General features: G+C 36.1%; 1 protein-coding gene across 7 annotated transcripts in view; it reads right to left on the reverse strand.

Annotated features, from left to right (window-relative positions):
- Nucleotides 1-22,551, reverse strand: part of ARHGAP15 (Rho GTPase activating protein 15) — a 623,182-nt gene that overhangs the window by 503,391 nt on the left and 97,240 nt on the right. For all 7 annotated transcript variants that reach the window (XM_022569650.2, XM_022569649.2, XM_022569655.2 and 4 more), the window contains one exon: nt 7,414-7,501. In XM_022569650.2, coding sequence (XP_022425358.1) covers nt 7,414-7,501 — 88 coding nt within the window. The remainder of the gene's footprint in view (nt 1-7,413; nt 7,502-22,551) is intronic.

Raw genomic sequence — 22,551 nt, forward strand, 5'->3', positions numbered from 1 at the left:
GCGATTGATAATATCTGGAAAATAAACAAATTAAGGGATTAATTTCCCACATTTTATCATTGCTTACTCCCTTCTTTCCATGTAAAGTGTATTCCCCCCCTCCCACATTTCTGCAATGAAATCCTATTCAGCCTTCAAAAACTTCCTCAAATGTCACTTCCTCTAATGGATATATTTAGAATCCTTTCCAGCTGGGAGCCATATCTCTCTCCTCTTAGTTACCATGAAACTAACCCATGTCTCTGTTCATGCCATTTTGGAGTAACTATCAATGTCTACCTTTTCACTACAATTACTTGATTTATGGGCATGCTTTCTATTTGTTTCTAGACCCTCAAGTGAAAGATCTGAGTTTGTTTCATTTTTTGTGTCTTTCCTAATACCTAGCACAGTGGCTTAATATCAAGAACCCTAAGTGATATTTCCAGAATGAACTAATGGAGAAATACATAAGCTGACCATTACTTGCAACAACAATTTCCTTGGGAAAGAGCTACCTGTAGCTAAACCTATGGTTCCCCAGCATGTTTTCTTATGTATCTTTATCATGTTAGTCATGTTCTATTATAATAAACCTACATATGATTCTGTTTCCCCTACCGGACTATAAGCACCTTGACAGCAGGGATCATATATTATTCATCTGGATATCTCTACGGTTTAACAACACATTGTGTGACACCTGTTAGGAGTTGTTAATAGTTCATAAAATCAATAAATGAATGGGTTCTCTAAATTACACAGCTTCTTCCCCATGAGGCAATCCATCAATTTTGTTTTTTTTAACCAGGAGTGCATATTTGCCACATCCCATAGCTATAGTCCAGGGTCTACTCCATAACAAGCAGATGCTCTAAAATTACAAAGTATAGCCCATACACAGGAGAAAAGTTGCAAGTGAATTGCTGGAGCCAATTGAAATACTATGCTGGTACTGAAATAGGTAAGTATACCTGAAAAATGAAAGGGGTATGATTCAAGGCCTCAGGATAAATCAAACTGACAACTCTTGTTTCCTTAGGACTTCTCTGCCACTAGATGAATCAAATAATACTGTAGCTGCTTTTGAGGCAAAAGTTTTTGCTCTTGGACTAAATGAGTTGAAGTTAGAAGAACCATCTCCTCTCTTGCCTTTTTCCTGTGATAGTACTGGTCTTTTTAAGACAAGCAACACCTGGGTCATACTGCTGTTCAGCATGTAGTTGTTAAAAGAAGAGCCACGAGAGATTATTCTAGGGTGAAGATGTCTGGAGAATACTGACACACCTTATTAAAGAGTTGCCCCTGGTAGCAAATCTCAGCCCATGGCATTCTTCTCAATCCTTTTCTTTTATCCTATTTTCCAACCGAACTAAAAAATTCATTTCTCTTTTTAGCACACAGACCTTGCCCATTTTCAGTTTCATGCCATTGTTCATATTTTTTCACTCCACTGGAATTTTCCCTGCCCACAAATCTCCACATATTGAAATTATAACCATCCTTCAAGGCCTAATTCAAATCTTTCACAGATGTGAGCTGTCCCTCCTTTAAATGTTAAAAAAAAACAAAACAAAAAAAACAAAACAAAAAAAACACTCTCCTATGTTTCTTATTTCATCTCATCCTATTTTTTGGCAGAGATGCTATAAAGCAAAGACTATATCTTGATTATATCTCTATGCCTTATATGTAGCCCTAACGAGCAAGCTGTTCATTGTAGGATTTCAATACATATTCTTATGAAGTCTTTTCCCACCAAGGCTTATATAAATAGCACTAACTTGATTAACCAAATGCATATTTAAATGAAAGTGAGGTAGATTGTAATGAGAAACTATGCTATTTGGATCAACTCTCCCACTGCAAACAATAAAAAATGCTGGATAAAATATTTCTTTTTAAAATTAACCTTAAAAGAATTGAAAGGCTGAAAAGATAGTGGGAACATCCAGGGTAAATATTTTTTGGAGGTGAGAATCAGAACCCATAGAGAAAAGCAGAATATCAAATCAAAATAACTGCACCTTTCCTGAGGGCATTATAAAAGGATAAAGGAGAACCAATATTCAACTTGTTCCCTTTCTCCAATCCCAAGGGATTATAAAGAAGACTGCCTTTGTAGGTGAACAATGTTGAGAAGAAGGAGTGAACAATAATTCTGTCCCTGATAAAGTGTAGCACAGCTGTAGCCCTCCTTTTATGTACACATAACTCAAAAATTTTAAACTGTTAACTCAAATTGATCTAATCAATCACTGGAAGTGCCCCCAGACAATTTAGAAAAATACAAAACACTCTGGAGTAGGACACATTTATTCCAGGCCTCAGAGAACCTCCCATGATATTTCAATAACAATGATTAGCACACAGTCAAAGATAAGCAGACACACAAGGAAACAAAGCAACATGAGTGAGAACCAGTAGAAGCAGCCTGATGTAGACTTCAGATGCTAGAATCACAAGACACAGAATATAAAAAAACGATGCCTTCTAATTTTCACAAAACAAGAGAGAGTCTTTAACATTCAGGAAAAAAACCTACAACAAATGACATAGTAAATTTAAAAAAGAAACAAACTTCTAGAAATAAAAATTATAACAATTGAAATAAAAATAATGTTTATCACAAAGGGAGACTGAGTTAAATTAGAAGATAAATCAAGATAAGTTATTTGGAATGCAGTTCAGAAAGACAGAAAGAAAGAAGAATATAAAACATGTGGAGGATAGAGTGAGAAAATTTAACATAGGTTTAACTAGGGGCTTAGAAGAAAATAAGAGAGAAAATGTAAAAGAAGCTACATTTGAGAAGATAATAGCTTGGAAATTTGTAAAATACATTAATGACAGTTATAATCAATTTCAAGAGGCCCAACAATCCAGGCAGGGAAAATAAAAAGATATTGACACCTGGATGCATCACAGTGAAACAGTGGAAACACAAAGGTAATGAGAAAATATTATGAGGGACCAAAGAACAGTGGTTAGATTAACAGGTAACTTCTTGATAACAATAATGGATGACAGAAAACAGTGGAATGATATATTTGATGTGCCAAAAGAGTATTACTGCCAACTCAAAATTCTATATCCAGAGAGAATATATATTTCCAAAATGATGGAGAAATAGAGACATTTGAAACAAGCAGATGCTGAGACAGACTGTCACGACAAGACCCTTACTACAGGAATTTCTCAGAATGTACTTCAAATAGAAGAAAAAATAATCCTAGAGGGAAGGTCTAAGATACAGGAATATATAAATAACAAGGAACATGGCAAATATTGGGCAAATAAAAATCAATATTGATTCTATAAAAGGGAATAAATAATGTCTAGTGGTGTTAAAAAAGAATTAAAATACAGACAGAAATAGCATATACATTGGGAAGGTGATAAGTGAATTAAAACTATTCTAAAGTAATATCTGAATAGCTTTAGTCTTCAATAAGTTATAATTCTAGGCAAGTCACTAACAGAACACCAAGTGTATCACTCCTAAAACAGTGAAGAAAAATATGAAATGATTAAAACAAAATGAAAGGAAGGAAAAAGCAGGACATATTGATATTTAGAGAAAGAAGCAAGAAACAAAAGAAACACATGCTGTGATTCCATTTTATAAGTTCAAAAGCAGACAAAGTATACTATATTTTTAAGGTCTACAGATATAGGTGGGAAAATAATAAAGGGTGATAAAATAATGACTAAAATGCCATTTAAGTCTGTGGCAAGGGAAGAGGCTGTGATGACATACAGACAATAGGCAGGGGTGGGGCTTCTGGAGGGCTGGCAGGGTGTGCATCTTGCCCTGGGCGGTGGTTATGTAGAAGTTTGATTATAACTGTTAAAATATACATACATGTTTTATACATTTTACTAAAAATGGTTTCTGCGTTATTTTCCAGTGACAATATTTCAAGATTTTAAAGTGAGTTACAAATCAGAATACAGAATAAGAACACTGTCCTTTCCTTTATAATCCAGAAAATCCGGAACTAAGGACACCAGTGGTTTTCCAATGCTCCTTTTCACAGGAGGGCCAGCCAGTCTGGACCAAACTTTCTCTGGTCTGAGGTGAAGTGAACAAAACAGAGACAATGTATGTAGATGTAGGAGGGAGATGGTTTCCTCTCTTGGTAAAGACTGTCTTTAATTTTGAGGTTTTATCCCACCTAGATTTAGGACTGGGGTATTATACAATGTCCTTTCTGTTAGAAAGTGACAGTAGTAGTAGGCAGTACTTTACTCTTTAATGTCATTAAAAAAGAAAAACAGAATAGGTCAGTCCTCCTTTTCCTTGAATAGGTCACTGAGGACCCAGAGCCTATGAATCTCTGATTTACACACACCAGCAAAGTGACTGTGTTTCTTTTCAGGGGGAGGCTGCTTTTGATAAAAATGTGACTTGGTTATGAACTGAAAGAATTTCAGTGAGAAAGAAATATAGCCAAACATGGAATGTGGGATCAGGCATAACACTGTGTGACATTCTGTATTAAATGTGAAAGCAGTAAGGTTAAGAGACAATGGAGGAAGGTGAGGGCCCCAGGAAAATATATATGGATAAGCAGGATATTACATCTAGAACCCCAAATGGAGAAATGGCTTCATTTTCAGAATTATTCAGTGCTCAGACACAATATTTTATGCTGCCTATGGATACATATTTCTTTTTTTGGAGACAGTACACACTGGTATTCCTTGAATTAATATACCTTTTCTTCTACACACGTGTGAATCAATTCAAGTGCAAAACTAAGATAGTATAATGATAAGTTATAATTATATTATACCCTATATTATGTACTATAGAATACAGTATATTTATATTTTAATGGAGTATATTAGAATATAATAATTATTTTATGGCTACTATGCATATTTTTATTTTATTAACTAATTTTATTCCTTACTAATTCTCTTGGTAAATATTACTATCTCCACTTTACAGGTGAGGATTCTGAAGCTCAAAGGAGTTGAATAAGTTTGTCAGCTCCTAAGTGGCAAAACTAGAATAAAGCTCCCTATGGTTGAACTTCAAAGCCCTTCTCCTAGCTACTCTGCTGCTTTGTCTCACCACTGCATTAACATTCAAAGATCATTCCTGTACAGATTAAAATGCCATTTACTCTTTTAAGCCACATTTTGCACTCACTTAGGCAGCTTCTACAGACCCCCTTGGAGAAAAGGACAGACTTTCCCAAAAGTACAATGAACAGTAATACCAGGACATGTGTAAGGGGGCACAAGAGAAATTCAGAAACTTGAGCATAAATCTCTTTCAAAATAAAACCACAGTATCTTTCATCAAGGCCTGGTAATCATCATATCATTTCTCTGAGACTGGAATTGGTAAATGTGGGCTATCCCACCAGGCCTTTAATATTTGGTTAGAAATGTATCCAAGAACTTGACTAGCAAGATAAGTCATGCAGTACAAACAGGAATCTGCAATTCTTTCCCCTATTACCACAAAACACAGTTAGTTCCTGCCCAGAATTTGCTTTGAAGACAATGAGTGTCTGGGAGAAACCATAAGAGCACTGAAAATGGGACTAGAAGTAATAAATAGGGACTGCCAAAAAAAAAAAAAAAAAAAAAGGGGGTTAACAAATTTCCTCTAAAAGTAAAATCTATTGTCAATTTACAACAGTTCTGAAGCTTGAACTAGAGGCATGCAATTAGTGAGCTGACTTGCAAAGTTTGCCTACAGTAAGGGGGAGTTTTCTTCCACCTGTACAAAATTAAGCATCTGATAACTATCTCTTGGTATGAGGAGACTAAAATAATAAAATAAAAATAAACCAAATGCTTTAACTTGGAATCTAATCTCTCCCATTATCCCAGCACATTCACATAAACTCTGCTCCAATGGAATTCTTCTCACCCAGCAGGATGAAGATCATCTTCTCAGCAGCCAAATTCAGCAAGGCAAGTGACTTTCCTCCCTTCCTGATTTCCACTTTAGAACTCATTCAAAGGGAAGACAAAGGACCCGTGGGTGGATGGGAGTTGTTTTGTACCTAGCCTTTAGGGGTACCTTATTTTTCTTAAAAAGGTTATCTCAACATTACTGTAGCCAAAAAATAAAAACAAAACAAAACCCTAAAAGAAATTTCTGAGGCAGTTTAAATTAAAAATACAAAGGACTGAGATATATTTTTAATTTATTCATAATTAGTTTACAGATTGGACTGCACCGAGACTCCAAAATCAGCAAGCTACTTGGGGATAAAGGCTATTGCAATTATCAGGAGCAAGCCAAATGCTACCTTTTGTTCTTACTAAAATCTTCTCCTTTAAAAAAAAAAAAATCTCCTAGCAAATGATTTTCTATTTCCTATTTAAAGAGGATTACATAGCAAACACGACTAGTGGCTGGAAAGCAAAAAACCTTCCATCGTTTTATTACCTGCCAAATACAAATTAGTTCATTGTGGTTAATTCCTGCCAGGAGACCCCTTTTCCCTGCTGCCTATCAGGCCGTTGGGGTATGGCAGGTTGGTTCCTGCCCAGAGTCCTTCCTACTCAGGAGGCTGTCAGATATGCTGCTTGCCCACTGTCTCCAACATCGTGTGACAGCTCTGGTGTTCGGGCAGCAAGGTTTTGAGCTTGAATTGCCCCAGTAACTAGCTCAGAATTGCTCCTACTATCACTGTCAAATCTCTGTGGGCATATATGAGGCCCTCCTCCAGGTACAAATCAAGAAGCCCTACAAATTTCACTTTGTAATAACTATTGGATACAGAAATTGTATTAGTTCCATTAGATGGAGTCATAGAACTGTTCAGAAAGGTTAGCTGGATGTAGTGAATGTCACAGTTAGACTAAGATAAAAAAATCACTGTTAACTTAGAGTGTTTCCTCATTGGTAACACCCTATATTAAGATGCCATTTATAAACAGTTTATTATTATTTATTAATGTGTGAAGCACTTTATAGCATGCTAGATAACAACTTAAATTCATGTATTAAAGATGCACATACATGGTTTAATACGATTTACGCCTTATGATATTCTTTAAAACAGCTTTCCATAGTCTCATCCGTTAAGTATTTATTACTAATGCATTTTATAACATACTTTATACTACATTATTTGAGCAAGTAGCTGCATTTAGTGATCGTTTCATAAATAAGAATAAAGCATTTATAAATGGCACCTTAAAGTGTTACCTTCCCATTACTAGAGAGCTGCTTGCCATTCATCTCATTTTGTGATTATTCTCCAAATGCACCACTTAATAAAACAAACACTAAGTTCTATTTTCCCTTCCTCTGATTAAAAGTTTATTGAGTCATTTTCCTCCATCTGCTTTCAGATGTTGATAGCTTGGAGGCTTTAGTGTGATTTCTGTTGAAACCAAACTTTTAATTCAACAATATTTCTGTAAACATGATAATAGTAGAAACAGAGAACTACCCACCATATTAGACAGAGCCTGCTGCTTGGATTCTTTGTAAAATTCAATTTTTCGACTAGAAAGAACAATCCAGGAAGTAGACCAGTTTTTCCTTAGGAGAGAAAAAAGCAAAAAAGCACTATCACTTGAAGAAATCATTCACAGGTATTGTATGAGCAACATTTGGAATAAGTAGAGACTATATTTTTAACCAGAATTCCTAAAAATCTTTTCTTTACTAAAATCTACAGGTGGCATGGAATTTAGATTAAAAAAATAATAAAAATATTCTGTAATTTTTATATGTCATGGCATTTATAGTAAAAGTTTCATCATTTGTAGATCTTCCCCAAATCTTTTTCAGCTATCAAAAATCCAACCTCGTGTATCCATGTCTTCCACTCCATAAAAAGTCTATGCTTCTGCAGCAAACCAAAAACAGCAAACTAAAAATAGAAATCAGAACCTTGTCCTTCATTGTTATATCTCTTCATTGGTTTAGTATACATCAGAGTCTGCAAAACTAATCAGCTAATTTGCCTGCCTAGTTCACAATATTTTTCAATGTTGAAACTCAATGCAAATAAAGGGAGTCAAATGCTTTTTACTTTTTTGCCAATCAAATTGGCAAGAATTAGAAGGAATAATACCGAGGTTTACTGAGAGTATGGAGAAATGGATTCTCCCACACAGTTTTGGTGGGAGTGGAAACAACTTTTCAGGAGTGAATTTGGCAATATGTTTTTAAAAAATATTTTAAAATGTGTATATCTTTTGATTGAACAAGCCCATTACTATGAAGTTAAATTTATCCTAAAGAAATCATCTCATAAGTTAAGGCTCTGTACATAAGAATGAAGTGCACCATTTCTTAATTCTGCATCTAAAATATCAAAAAATGAGACAGGTTATGTAAATTGCATATAATGGAGTCATACAATGGACTAATGAACCCTGTGCTTAGCAGAATCCTGATATGGGAAGATTTTAATGCAGACCATAATATAATATGTAGTTCATAAGACCATGCTTTGCTATTTACCTATGATTGTCCTCACTCATCCCAGCCCCTTCTGATTATCAATTCCCATTCATCGAAGTTCAAATATTATGTCCTCAAATATGTCTTCCATGACTTCCTCACATAGAACTTAGGATAAATTAAAAAAAATTTTTTTTTGTAAATTTCACTTCTCTCTCTCCCCCATTAAATAAAAAGCCCCACATCGACAGAAAACATTTCGTCCTTACAGAGATACCCCCAGTGACAAGCAACAGTGCCTTGGACAGAGTAGGCAATAAATATGTATTTGTTGAGTCAATGATTAAACTTAGGCATGGGGGTAAAAAATAAAAAGCTAGTTATAACAATAGTTAAATCAGAGAGTGAAGCCATAGCTTTTGATTTTCCTTTTCATTGAACATGTATTACTTCAATACGCATATGTGTATATATTTGTGTCATAAAGAAAGACAAATGTTTTAGATGGTAAAAGATTAAGGAGATTAGTATACATAAGTTTCTATTACATCATATTGCTGCAGTTTGCTTTGGTTTAACACTCAGTTCAGAATAGCTGAATTCATTTTACAAAAGTGATTTTTTAAAAAAGTTTACAAAAAGACTACTCTGATCCATAGAAAACTACACAAAGATACATTTTAAATGACCATTTAAGATCTTTGTGTAATTTAGTTCCACTTGCCTCATAGTCTCTAGGGGCTTGATTTAAAGGACAGCTGTGATTCAGTAAAGTTAATATTTACAAGATTAGGCTGCTCTTACATCCCTGAAGCTTTCCTAATGATACATCACTGTGTTAAAAAGAAAAAAACTGGATAAACAGAAACAAAACAAACACAATGTGTATTTTCCAACATGCAAATATGAACACTATGTTCTTGGACCCACTTGTCTTCAAATAGTCACTTTTTCAATCAAATGATGAAAAAGATGGAGGAAAAATGAAAACCACATAGACCCTTTTCTTCCCTTGCCTTAGTTCCCATTTCTCGTTTTAGGTAACAGTAGCAGCAAGATGAATTGCAACACCTGTAGCTTTCTTCTTATGCAGGTCATAATATTAGATGGCCCGAGATAGAGTAAACATTGGCGGGACTGCTGTTCTAGACTGGGCATCTTTTTTATCTCCACCCCTTACTTTGACCATATGTAACCAAGGAGAATGGGACACCCCCAGGCATGACAGAACCTATATTTAACCTGCCTGTTGTATTTCCCATTATATTTTTCATCTCCTGGCAAGAGATACTCTATACCTTATTTGCTTCCTGTCTATAGCAAGCCCTGGGTAAATGGTTCTGATTTGATCTTTTTCAGATGTTGATCGTTTATAGAATGTGTTGGCATTACTCTTCCCTTTCTTAAACTTGGAACTGGAACTGGTTAGAACTGAAGTTGCATGAAATTCGATTACCTCATGGTTCACAGTTAGAACTTTGAACTGCTGTGAAATGTTCCCTCTTAGGTGAATCTGATGAACAAGCTGAATAGGGTAAGAACTGCAGGTATTGGAACCTTAGTAATATGAATTGTTCTGGCACTTTACATACAGTAAATTTCTTTTTGATCTTATAAACTACAAACAATGTCTTTATGAATACAAGTGAAGATTTTTCCAATTTAAGATAATTTCATTTCAAAAAGAAAAATAGAATGCTGTTTTTCAACGTTTTAGAGGCTCCATTTTTAATTCAGTTTTTCATGATCTCTTTTAAAATAATAATTAGCATAAATTATTTTGAGTACCTAGTATAAGTTTGCTTGTCTACTGGAGATTTAGCTTTGCAAAAAAAGTGAAGGTACTAATCTGTCCATTTACTAATATGGAAAACAAAGTTCAGAGTGTTTAGGTAACTTACTTAAGGCCATACACTTAGAGTCAAACTCAGTTTCTCCGATTCTGAAGCCTAAAATCTGTTCACTAATTTATGTTATGGTTTTTTTTTTAAAGATTAAAGAGTATAGGCATACATCATTTTATTGTGCTTCACAGATATTGTGTTTTTTTACAAACTGAACCTTGCTTTCAAGTCTACTGGCGCAATTTTTCCAACAGTGTTTGTTCACTTCATGTCTCTGTGTCATATATTGGTAATTCTCGCAGTATTTAAAACTTTTACATTATTATTATATTTGTTATGGTGATCTGTGATCAGTGATCTTTGATGTCACTATTGTAATTGTTTTGGGGCACCGTGAACCATGCCCATATAAGACAGCTAACTTAATCCATAAGTGTTATGTGTGTTCTGACTGCTCCAACGACTGGCCTTTCCCCATCTCTCTTCCTCTCCTCAGGCCTCCCTATTCCCTGAGACAGAGCAATATTGAAATTAGGCCAATTAGTAGCTCTACAATGGCCTCTAGGTGTTCAAGTGAAAGGAAGAGTTGCATCTCTCTCACTTTAAATTGAAAGCTAGTCATGATTAAGTTTAGCGAGGAAGGCAGGTCAAAAACCAAAACAGGCTGACAGCTAGGCCTCTTGTGCCAAGCAGTTAGCCAAGTGAATGCAAAGGAAAAGTTCTCGAAGGAAATTAAAAGTGCTACTCCAAATCCAACAGCACATTAAAAGGATCATACACCATGATCAAGTGGGGTTTATTCCAGAAATGCAAGGATTCTTCAATATACGCAAATCTATCAATGTGATAAACCATATTAACAAATAGAAGGAGAAAAACCATATGATTATCTCAATAGATGCAGAGAAAGCTTTCGACAAAATTCAACATCCATTTATGATAAAAACCCTGCAAAAAGTAGGCATAGAGGGAACTTTCCTCAACATAATAAAGGCCATATATGACAAGCCCACAGCAAACATCATCCTCAATGGTGAAAACTGAAAGCATTTCCACTAAGATCAGGAACAAGACAAGGTTGCCCACTCTCACCACTCTTATTCAACATAGTTTTGGAAGTTTTAGCCACAGCAATCAGAGAAGAAAAGGAAATAAAAGGAATCCAAATCGGAAAAGAAGAAGTAAAGCTGTCACTGTTTGCAGATGACATGATACTATACATAGAGAATCCTAAAGATGTTACCAGAAAACTACTAGAGCTAATCAATGAATTTGGTAAAGTAGCAGGATACAAAATTAATGCACAGAAATCTCTGGCATTCCTATACACTAATGATGAAATATCTGAAAGTGAAATCAAGAAAACACTCCCATTTACCATTGCAACAAAAAGAATAAAATATCTAGGAATAAACCTACCTAAGGAGACGAAAGACCTGTATGCAGAAAATTATAAGACACTGATGAAAGAAATTAAACATGATACAAATAGATGGAGAGATATACCATGTTCTTGGATTGGAAGAATCAACACTGTGAAAATGACTCTACTACCCAAAGCAATCTACAGATTCAATGCAATCCCTATCAAACTACCACTGGCATTTTTCACAGAACTAGAACAAAAAATTTCACAATTTGTATGGAAACACAAAAGACCCCGAATAGTCAAAGCAATCTTGAGAACGAAAAATGGAGCTGGAGGAATCAGGCTCCCTGACTTCAGACTATACTACAAAGCTACAGTAATCAAGACAGTATGGTACTGGCACAAAAACAGAAAGATAGATCAATGGAACAGGATAGAAAGTCCAGAGATAAACCCACGCACATATGGTCATCTTATCTTTCATAAAGGAGGCAGGAATGTACAGTGGAGAAAGGACAGCCTCTTCAATAAGTGGTGCTGGGAAAACTGGACAGTACAAGTATGAGATTAGAACACTCCCTAACACCATACACAAAAATAAGCTCAAAATGGAATAAAGACCTAAATGTAAGGCCAGAAACTATCAAAGTCTTAGAGGAAAACACAGGCGGAACACTCTATGACATAAATCACACAAGATCCTTTTTGACCCACCTCCTAGAGAAATGGAAATAAAAACAAAAATAAACAAATGGGACCTAATGAAACTTCAAAGCTTTTGCACAGCAAAGGAAACCATAAACAAGACCAAAAGACAACCCTCAGAATGGGAGAAAGTGTTTGCAAATGAGTCAATGACAAAGGATTAATCTCCAAAATTTACAAGCAGCTCATGCAGCTCAATAACAAAAAAACAAACAACCCAATCCAAAAATGGGCAGAAGACCTAAATAGACATTTCTCCAAAGAAGATATACAGACTGCCAACAAACACATGAAAGAATGCTCAACATCATTAATCATTAGAGAAATGCAAATCAAAACTACAATAAGATATCATCTCACACCAGTCAGAATGGCCATCAACAAAAAATCTAGAACAATAAATGCTGGAGAGGGTGTGGAGAAAAGGGAACACTCTTGCACTGCTGGTGGGAATGTGAATTGGTTCAGCCACTATGGAGAATAGTATGGAGGTTCCTTAAAAAACTACAAACAGAACTACCATATGCCCCAGCAATCCCACTACTGGGCATATACCCTGAGAAAACCAAAATTCAAAAAGAGTCATGTACCAAAATGTTCATTGCAGCTCTATTTACAATAGCCCGGAGATGGAAACAACCTAAGTGTCCATCATCGGATGAATGGATAAAGAAGATGTGGCACATATATACAATGAAATATTACTCAGCCTTAAAAAGAAACGAAATTGAGCTATTTGTAATGAGATGGATAGACCTAGAGTCTGTCATACAGAGTGAAGTAAGTCAGAAAGAAAAAGACAAATACCGTATGCTAACACATATATATGGAATTTAAGAAAAAAAAAATGTCATGAAGAACCTAGGGGCAAGACAGGAATAAAGACGCAGACCTACTGGAGAACGGACTTGAGGATATGGGGAGGGGGAAGGGTGAGCTTTGACAGGGCGAGAGAGAGTCATGGACATACACACACTAACAAACGTAGTAAGGTAGATAGCTAGTGGGAAGCAGCCGCATGGCACAGGGATATTAGGTCGGTGCTTTGTGACAGCCTGGAGGGGTGGGATAGGGAAAGTGGGAGGGAGGGAGATGCAAGAGGGAAGACATATGGGAACATATGTATATGTATAACTGATTCACTTTGTTATAAAGCAGAAACTAACACACCATTGTAAAGCAATTATACCCCAATAAAGATGTTAAAAAAAAAAAAATAATAAAAATAAAAGTGCTACTCCAGTGAACACATGAATGATAGAAAAGCAAAACAGTCTTAATGCTGATATGGAGAAACTTTTAGTGGTTTGGATAGAAATCAAACCAGACGCAACATTCCCTTAAGCCAAAGCCTAATCCAGAGCAAGATTTTAACGCTCTTCAATTCTGTGAAGGCTGAGAGAGATGAGGAAGCTGCAGAGGAAAAGTCTGAAGCAAGCAGAGGTTGGTTCATGAGGTTTAAGGAAAGAAGCTGTCTCAGTAACATCAAAGTACAAGGTGAAGCAGCAAATCCTGATGTAGAAGCTGCAGCAAGTTGTCCAGAAGCTCTAGCTAAGATAATTAATGAAGGTGACTACAGCTAAACAAGAGATTTTCCATGTAGACAAAATAGTCTTCTATTGGAAGAAGATGCCATCTAGGACTTTCATAGCTAGAGAAGAGAAGTCAATGCCCAACTTCAAAAGCCTCAAAGCACAGACAGACTGTCTTGTTAGGGGTTAATGCAGCTGGTGACTTTAAGTTGAAGCCAAAGCTCCTTTACCATTCTGAAAGTCCTAGGATCCTTAAGAATTACGCTAAATCTACTCTGCCTGTGCTCTATAAATGGGATGACAAAGCCTGGGTGAAAGCACATCTCTTGGCAACATGGTTTATTGAATACTTTAAGTCCACTTTTGAGACTTGCTGCTCAGAAAAAAAGATTCCTTTCAAAATATTAGTGTTCGTTGACAAATTACCTGGTTACTCAAGAGCTCTGATGAAGATATACAATGAAATTAATGTTGTTTTTATGCCTACTACCGTAACATCCATTCTGCAGCCCATGGATCAAGGAGTTCTATCATGTAAGAAATACATTATAGCTGCTATAGGTCATGATTCCTCTGATGGGTATGGGAAAAGTAAATTGAAAACCTTTTGGAAAGTATTCAATATTTTTGATGCCATTAAGAACATTCCTGATTCATGGGAAGAGGTCAAAATATCAACATTAACAGGAGTCTGAATTAGTTGATTCCAACCCTCATGAATGACTTTGAGGGGTTCAATGCATCAGTGGAGGAAGTGACTGCAGAAGTGATGGAGATAGCAAGAGAGCTAGAATTAGAAGTGGAGCCTGAGGATGTGACTAAATTGCCACAATCTCATGATAAAACTTTAAAGAATGAAGAATTGCTTCTTATGGATGAGCAAAGAAAGTCGTTTCTTCTGATGGAATCTATTCCTGGTGAAGTTGCTGTGAAGACTGTTGAAATGATACCAAAGGATTTCGAATATTACATAAATTTAGTTGATAGAACAGGGGCAGGGTTTGAGAGGACTGACTCCAATTTGAAAGAAGTTCTACTGTGAGTAAAATGCTTTCAAACAGCACTGCATGCTACAGAGAAATCGTTTGTGAAAGAAAGAGTCAATTGATGTGGTAAACTTTATTATTTTCTTATTTTCAGAAACTGCCCAGCCACCCCAACCTGTAGTATTCACCACCCTGAGCAGTCGGCAGTCATCAACATCAAGGCAAGACACTCCACCAGCAAAAAGATTATGGCTCACTGAAGGCTCAGATGATAGTTAGCATGTTTTAGCAATACAGTATTTTTGAATTAAGGTATGTACATTGTTTTGTTAGACATAATGTTATTGCACATTTAATAGACTACGGTAGAGTGTAAACATAAATTTATATGCAAGGGGAAACCAAAAAAAATCATGTGACTCTCTTTGTTGCCTTATTCTCTTTATTGAGGTGTTCTGGAACCAAACCAGCAATATACTATTTTCTTGGTTAAGGAGATTGTCGATGTCAGATTTCACCATAGTTTGGGTCCTAAGTCTCAAATTATAAAAGCTAGAGTGCAGAGCCTGTGACAAGGTATAAGCCATCTGGACTGCCAAATTAACTGTTTTACCTAACGTTAATTAGAAGGATTGGTCAAAGGCCCACCACTCTCAAGCTCTATTTTTCTCTTGGGAATTGAACTGATTTAAAGGAGTCACATGATGAGTCTTTCAACTCCTCATAAGAAGCCGGAAGCAGGGATGTGCTTCTAGCTATGACACCACCTCTTTCTCTTTCCTGCTAGGGGATTATTCTGGTTTGTGATGAGTAGGCTCACCTGCACTCAGTAGGGAGTCTAAAACCAGAAAGTGTTTCAAAAGCCTCTAGTCTAGGAGCGGCTAAGAATTCACCTAATGGGAATACCTTTTAACCTATGACTTAGGTCAGAACCTTCCTCTCTGAATGAAGTAGTCTAGAGACTTGGCTATTTTCTTCACAATATCTTTCAAGTCCATTCCCCATTTGATGTGTTTGGCCCATTGTGCTGCCTGTAATTCTCAGGATATCAGCAGAAAAGCTTTCTCACCAGTTACTCTAACACAGCAAGCCTTTTGATGGCACTGTCAGCTCTGGAGGGAGTATGAATAGGGTCAACTGGCAAGGTTTTGCCTTGACTTGTACCTTTAATGCTTTCTGCATGCAACCAAATCCTTATAGGTGACAGTTTTTCGGTGTATTGAGATTCAACTCAGAGAGCGAGTAACTCCTTCAAGTTTAGGGGGCTTAGGCAGGACTTTAAAAATAGACCTTTTGAGGATGAAGCGATTTTCAGAATGGAAAGAAAATCCCTCTACTTTCCTAGTACCCCCAAAGAGGGGAACACCATGACTTCCTAGAGCTTTTCCACTCCTGGGCACAATATCTGACATTTAGTGAGTGCTTATCAAAGCTTTTTGAGTAAAAGAATATATGGGTTCTCAAATTTCAGGAGGGTCACTCATCTAGATTACTCCTGCCCTGTTTGTTGTTATTTACTAACAAGGACTACAAAAGCACCTACTTCTTGCATTTCCCTTATTTATTCCTTAGTTCCCAAGTGTTTTGGTAAGTCTTTCATAGTACTGTTTTAAAAGTATCTAACATTCCTGGTTTAGTATATCTTTTTCTAATTTATAATTCTAGTGGCAATACCTGAGCTTTCTCTACAGGGCTTCCGGACGTCTCAGATGTGTTTCAATAAGATAAGCTGTAGTGCATGCATTGGTTCTCACTCTGTGCTAGGTATGGCACCTGGTATTTTGTGTCAAGTAATTTAATCCCCAAGACAGTCACAAGTATCTACTGAGCATCTACCACAGGACAGATACAATTCCAAGGACTGAATATATAAAGGCAAATAGCAGAGACCTCAAGGCATTTATGTCAGGGGAGACAGGCAGTAAACACAGAAACAAATCCTCCACATTCAGATAAAAAAATTGAGGCTTAGTGAGGGTGCATCCTACCCAAGGGCATCAAAGTCATAAATATGGGATTCAGACCAAGTCTTCTGGACTTAGAAGGCCATGCTCATTCTGCTGTATCAGTTGTCTCTAGAGCAGGTGGCATGCAATTCTCCCTTAGTCATATTGGGCACGTCTATGCAGAGCCTCATGATAGACTCTGAGAGAGGAAGACACCCAACTGCTGTCAAAGAGTTACTTGAACATCTTTCTCCTTGGAACAAGGGCACTTCTTAGCCTGACCTGGGCTGTTCTGCAATGCTGACCTGGAAGCCCTTTCATCTCTACCTTCCCAAGAAGGCCAGCAAGTAACTTCATCCATTGATGGGAGCCAATTAATGCATCAACACTTCATCATCTTAACTTTGAGGGAGTTCTTTTTTATTTTTCCACACAGAGAGATAAAAACCAAGCTGTTGGATAGACTTGAGCGTTAAACAAGATACATAGGTCAGGAAATGTCCAACTTCAGTAAGTCAGAGGTCCCAGGAATAGGTGAGAGAGTCTCCGCATGAATTTACAAGTAACAATTAGGTAAGGGATTGATATTGACACTAGTGATTCAGTACAGGAAATAGATCCTGGGAGAATAAATGCAGGCTATTTATTTTAATATTTTTTGTCACAAGACATCACATCTAAGGGAGAAAAAGATCCTTAATGTAATTAGGAAGGAGGAAGAACTAAATTCTAATAAGGACAATTAGTTACAATTAATGCAATTGGTGGGACAATTTCTCCAAGTGAGACACTTCAGAGAGCTTCCCTAAAACAAATCCTGAATTGTAAAGGTAGAAAGTAAAAACAAAACAAAACAAAACAACCCCAAAACCAAAGAAAATTCAACACAGGCATCAGCTTGACCAAAAACTCTGCATTCTACAAAACGGACACCGGATGGCAGCACATAATAACAGCAGCTTGGTAACAGCTTATCTGAAGAACGCTTGATGGAAAATGGCCCTTAAGATATTCGTTATCGTCATAAGAATCTGTTAGCTTGAACTCAGGTTTAACATATTCATCTGCTCTAACATCAAAGCTTTATATCTTACACTCACCTCTCCTATGCCTCCTTTGGTAATGACACGGCGGCAAACGAAAAAGTCAGAGGAAAATATATGTGAGGTTACTTTGTAAATTTCAGACTCACTCTGGGCCACCTGCCTCTGTTATCTGACTTGGGCACACTGGATTTGACTTGATTCTGTACCTCTGGTGGGGGTAAATGTGATTTACTCTAGTGTCCTTGACTGATTTACTGAAAAATCACTTGGACACTGTTTAAGTGTTCTGACTAGTTCTCAAACTGGTAGGTGAAGAACTTACTGCTTCTCTCTTAAGCTTCTTGTAATTTGCCTCTGCTTTAAAAAAAAGGGTCAAAGAGACACTGATGTATAAATATATACATCTCTGCCACTATTGCAAGAAATGTAAAAGCTTTATATATTCAAAGGGTTACTAGAAGTTGGAAATTATAACAGAGCATGTGTTGGAAATCATGAAACTCAAGCAACCTTTTACAAATTAACTTCAGTATTCCATACTCTCCAAACCTTCCCTCCAGTCCTCATTATGGAACATTAAAAAAAGAGAAAGACAGATGAAGCCTGGAAGAAGTTATTGGGATCTTGAGCAGAAAATGCTAAAAAGAAAAGTTTACATTAGGAGGGTACTTTGGTATCATGTTCTACAGAGTCTATTCTGAGAAACAATTGTTTAAAAAGAAGAAAAAACAAATAAAAACTAAGGTCTAACAGCCATGGGCTCTAGGATGAAAATACACACTAGTAGACATAACGCTGCACTACCTTTACTTGATTTCTTCCCAAATACCTCTCTGTCCATATTTTCACCCTCAAGTACTTCTTCCCAGGTCCCTCTGAAAAGCAGAGCAGAGTGAAAAGCCATGATAAGATGTACAGAGCCACAAATGAGATGACGAAGGGGCAGGCTTGAAAGGTATAGAGGGAGAGATAAGGGTACGGAAATAGCTTACATGCTGTCGGGGGCTTTTATAAATTAAAGTTGTTTTCAATTAAAGAATTGAAAACAACTCTTTGCTAAGGTCTCCGAGAGCTTCAGAGAAACCTGGGCTACTTAACTTTTGGGGATAGATGTACCAAAATGCAGGAATTTCTAAACTTTATCAGAAAAAGCATACTTTCAATGTTCACAAAGAAAAACTAAAGTTGAATGCTGAATGTCTTCGGCTTTCAACCCCGTCTGTCTGTCTGGGGAGATTTCTAGAACTTCATTTCAAAATAAAGTTAAATTTATGGCCCTTTACAAATGTAAGGTATAGCCAAGGAGTTCTCCTTCCTTCCACCTACTCTTGTTGTATTCAGAGATAGGTCAAACTTGTCTTAGAAAGAAAAAATATATGAAAGAGGAAAGGAAGCTAAAGAAAAAGGAACAGGAGGAGGGAAAGAAAGAAAAATAAGAACACAAGATATAATGTGGATGACCTGTCATGTATTCATGGGTAGAAAACTTTGGGATTAATAAAATAGTATTAAGTGACAATTGAAGCCCTTTGTACTGTTGATGGTATGAAATAAACAAACAATTTTTGCTTCCTGGCCTCAAACATCTTCTAGCAAGAGGGAAAAATCCAACCTACTTTAAACAGAGGACAGGACTAAAAATCTGATACCAACTATACATGCAATAAGATTGAGAGAAGGAGAGGCTGATACAAGTGACCAAGTTTCTCCACTTGTAAGATTGAAAGCAGTAATATAGCCTATTTTAGAGTATTATTTCAGAATTACTGGTAAAGCAATTATCCAAGTACTTGACAGCATAAGCATCTGTTACTATTGCAGTAACTCATTATAATTTATAAAAAGATATAAAGTTCCCTGATAAATGGGGAAAAGGCTATGGAAAGAAATTTTACATAAGAAATACAAATTATAGCAACTATGGTATACTATTTAATAGTTACTAAATTACCAATGATATAAAAACTACACAATTTTTCAAAGTTATGATTAAACTGACCATTTTGTTATTAGTTACAAAAAACATACAGACTCCTTGGGCAAGCGGTATGTCAATACATAACAGTCATTTAAAAAATGGTCTTGTGATTTAATTAAGTCATCTAGGCTTAGAAATTCTCTTAAGAAGATATAAAAGAAAAATTGACAAGCAATAGTAGGTTTACTGCATTTATAACTATTTTAGTATAAAACTGGAATCAACTTAAAAATCTAATAAAAGAGGAACGTAGAAATGGCTTGGTGTATTACAGTCCCATCAACATTGTGGTGTATTATATGTTATTAAACATGCTGACTATATATACTACAATTTTCAATCTGTAATGTGTTTATAATAAAAACTAAAGCAATCCTTAAAATAACTAAAAATAGAGCTACCATATGATCCTGAAATCTCACCCCTGGGCATATATCCAGAGAAAACCATAATTTGAAAAGATACATGCACCCCAATGTTCACTGCAGCACTATTTACAAAAGCCAAGACAAGAAAGCAACCTAAATGTCCATCAACAGATGAATGTATAAAGAACATGTGGCGTATATATATACATATATATATGTATATCTATACACACACACACCCCTACACATACATATACATATATACATACATACATACACACACACACACACACACACACAGTGGAATATTACTCAGCCATAAAAATGAATGAAATAATGCCATTTGCTGCTGTTGCAAATGGGTGGACTGAGAGATTGTCATACTAAGTGAAGTAAGCCAGACAGAGAAAGACAAATATCATGTGATATCGCTTATATGTGGAATCTAAAAAAAGAAAAGAAAAGAAAAGAAAAGAAAAGACACAAATGAGCTTATTTCCAAAACAGAAAGAGACTCACAGATACAGAAAACAAACTTATGGTTACCAAAGGGGAAAGGGGGACAGATGGGAGGGATGAAATATGAGGCTGGGATTTTATACACTACTGTGTATAAAATAGATAACCAACAAGAACCTACTGTATAGCACAGGAAACTATACTCAATATTATGTAATAACCTATAAGGGAAAAGAATCTGAACAAGAATATATATATATATATATAGAACTGAATCGTTGTGCTGTAAACCTGAAACTTGCATGATATCATAAATCAACCATACTTCAATTAAAATTTTTTTAAAAAGAAAGCAAATCTCACAAACAATAAAGAATGAAATTATGGAACAATATGGATCAAATTTAAAGATATCTGGTCACTAAGGACTTTCATCAGCAAGGTAAATAGATAGTGAGAGACTTGGAGGAGATATCTGCCAAGCCTAAAGTTGACAATGTATTACTACCTGGTGTATATCAGGAGTTCTCTCAAAAAAAAAAAAAAAAGGGAGAAACTCAGTAGAAGATAGTTTATGCACAGGCGATTCTTGGAATGCATAGCCTGACTGACTCTAAATAGGTGACATGATGCTTAAATGAAACACCAGTCAGAAGAATAAAAATAAATGCAACACTAAAGTAATGTCCTATAGCCATCAACTTGCAAAACTGAAAGTTTGATAATGCTGCATGCTGATGAGATCATGGAGCGAGGCGATCCCTTCTGCACTGTGGAGAGAGTGTGAACCGATGCATTCATTCTGGAGAAAGTTTGGCATGTAGTACCCAAATCATTTATAACCGTGTGTACCTTACCACCAAGCAATCCTTTACTCCTGGGGGTATGCCCTAGAGAGAATTCCTCACAGGTCTGTAAGGAGACATATCGGTGTGGTTTGTTGCAATGTTGTTTGGGATGGAAGGAGTTAGGGACAATTTAGGTATCCACTCCTGGAAGACTGAGTAAGTAAAATTTGATGTGTGTTCACAACGGCAAAATGGGCAGCAGTTGGAAGAAATTAACTTGTTTTAAATATATAGATATAGATAGATATCCTAACATTGACTAACATTGAATGAAAGTAGTACGGACCAGAATGAGGCTTATAACCAAAGGCTTATGCAATTTAGAACACATTCACTTACACACTGTTTCCTAGAATGCCATACATATAGCCAAATAAATGTATGGAGAGAGGATTTGATGAACATACATTCTACAGAGGACTGAAGTGAGGAATGGAGATGAATAAAATAAAACCAACTAAGGGTCTTGTCCAGAATGATGATAATACAAGGCCACACACTGAAGAGGAAAATCAACTCAATTTGTACACCTGAGGTTAAAAGCAAAGACAAAAACAAAAACAAAAAAGGAAAACTAAAATTTATATAACTTTAAATGAAAAAGCTGAAGGAATACATAATTGCATGCAAGCTGATTAAAATAACAATAAAACATAGTATAAAATAATGTTTATATGAATTTAAACTAGAACACAGAAATGGTTTGTAAGCTGATTAAAGTAACAACAAATACAAAATGGTATACACACTGGTTGAAATTACCTAAAAATGTATTCATGTGAGTCTGTTAGGGAAAAGGCCTGGTTGTGCTCCTCTACTTTTTCTTGACACCACTTTCTAGGAAAACATTTTATAGGGATGGTTTATGGATAGCTTATGGGCAAGGACATTGTACAAGATCACTGTGGTGGCGCATCATCTTGTTTCCTTGGAGTTCCTTTTAGCATCTCCTCCTCTTGCTTGCATGAGTCTGGAGGCTAAGACTGACCAAAGCTATCACTCCTCTTTCCTGCCAAGCCCCAGTGAAAGGTGAAGTGATAACTTAGACAAGTCCTTTTCTGTCCCTCTATGGATTTTTTGTCCACATCGCTGGTAAAGT

This window comes from Delphinapterus leucas, chromosome 8 (assembly GCF_059928025.1).
Source record: "Delphinapterus leucas isolate spDelLeu-1000000601 "Yukka" chromosome 8, BTC_Dleu_Yukka2, whole genome shotgun sequence".
In the NCBI taxonomy this organism is placed as follows: Eukaryota; Metazoa; Chordata; class Mammalia; order Artiodactyla; family Monodontidae; genus Delphinapterus; species Delphinapterus leucas.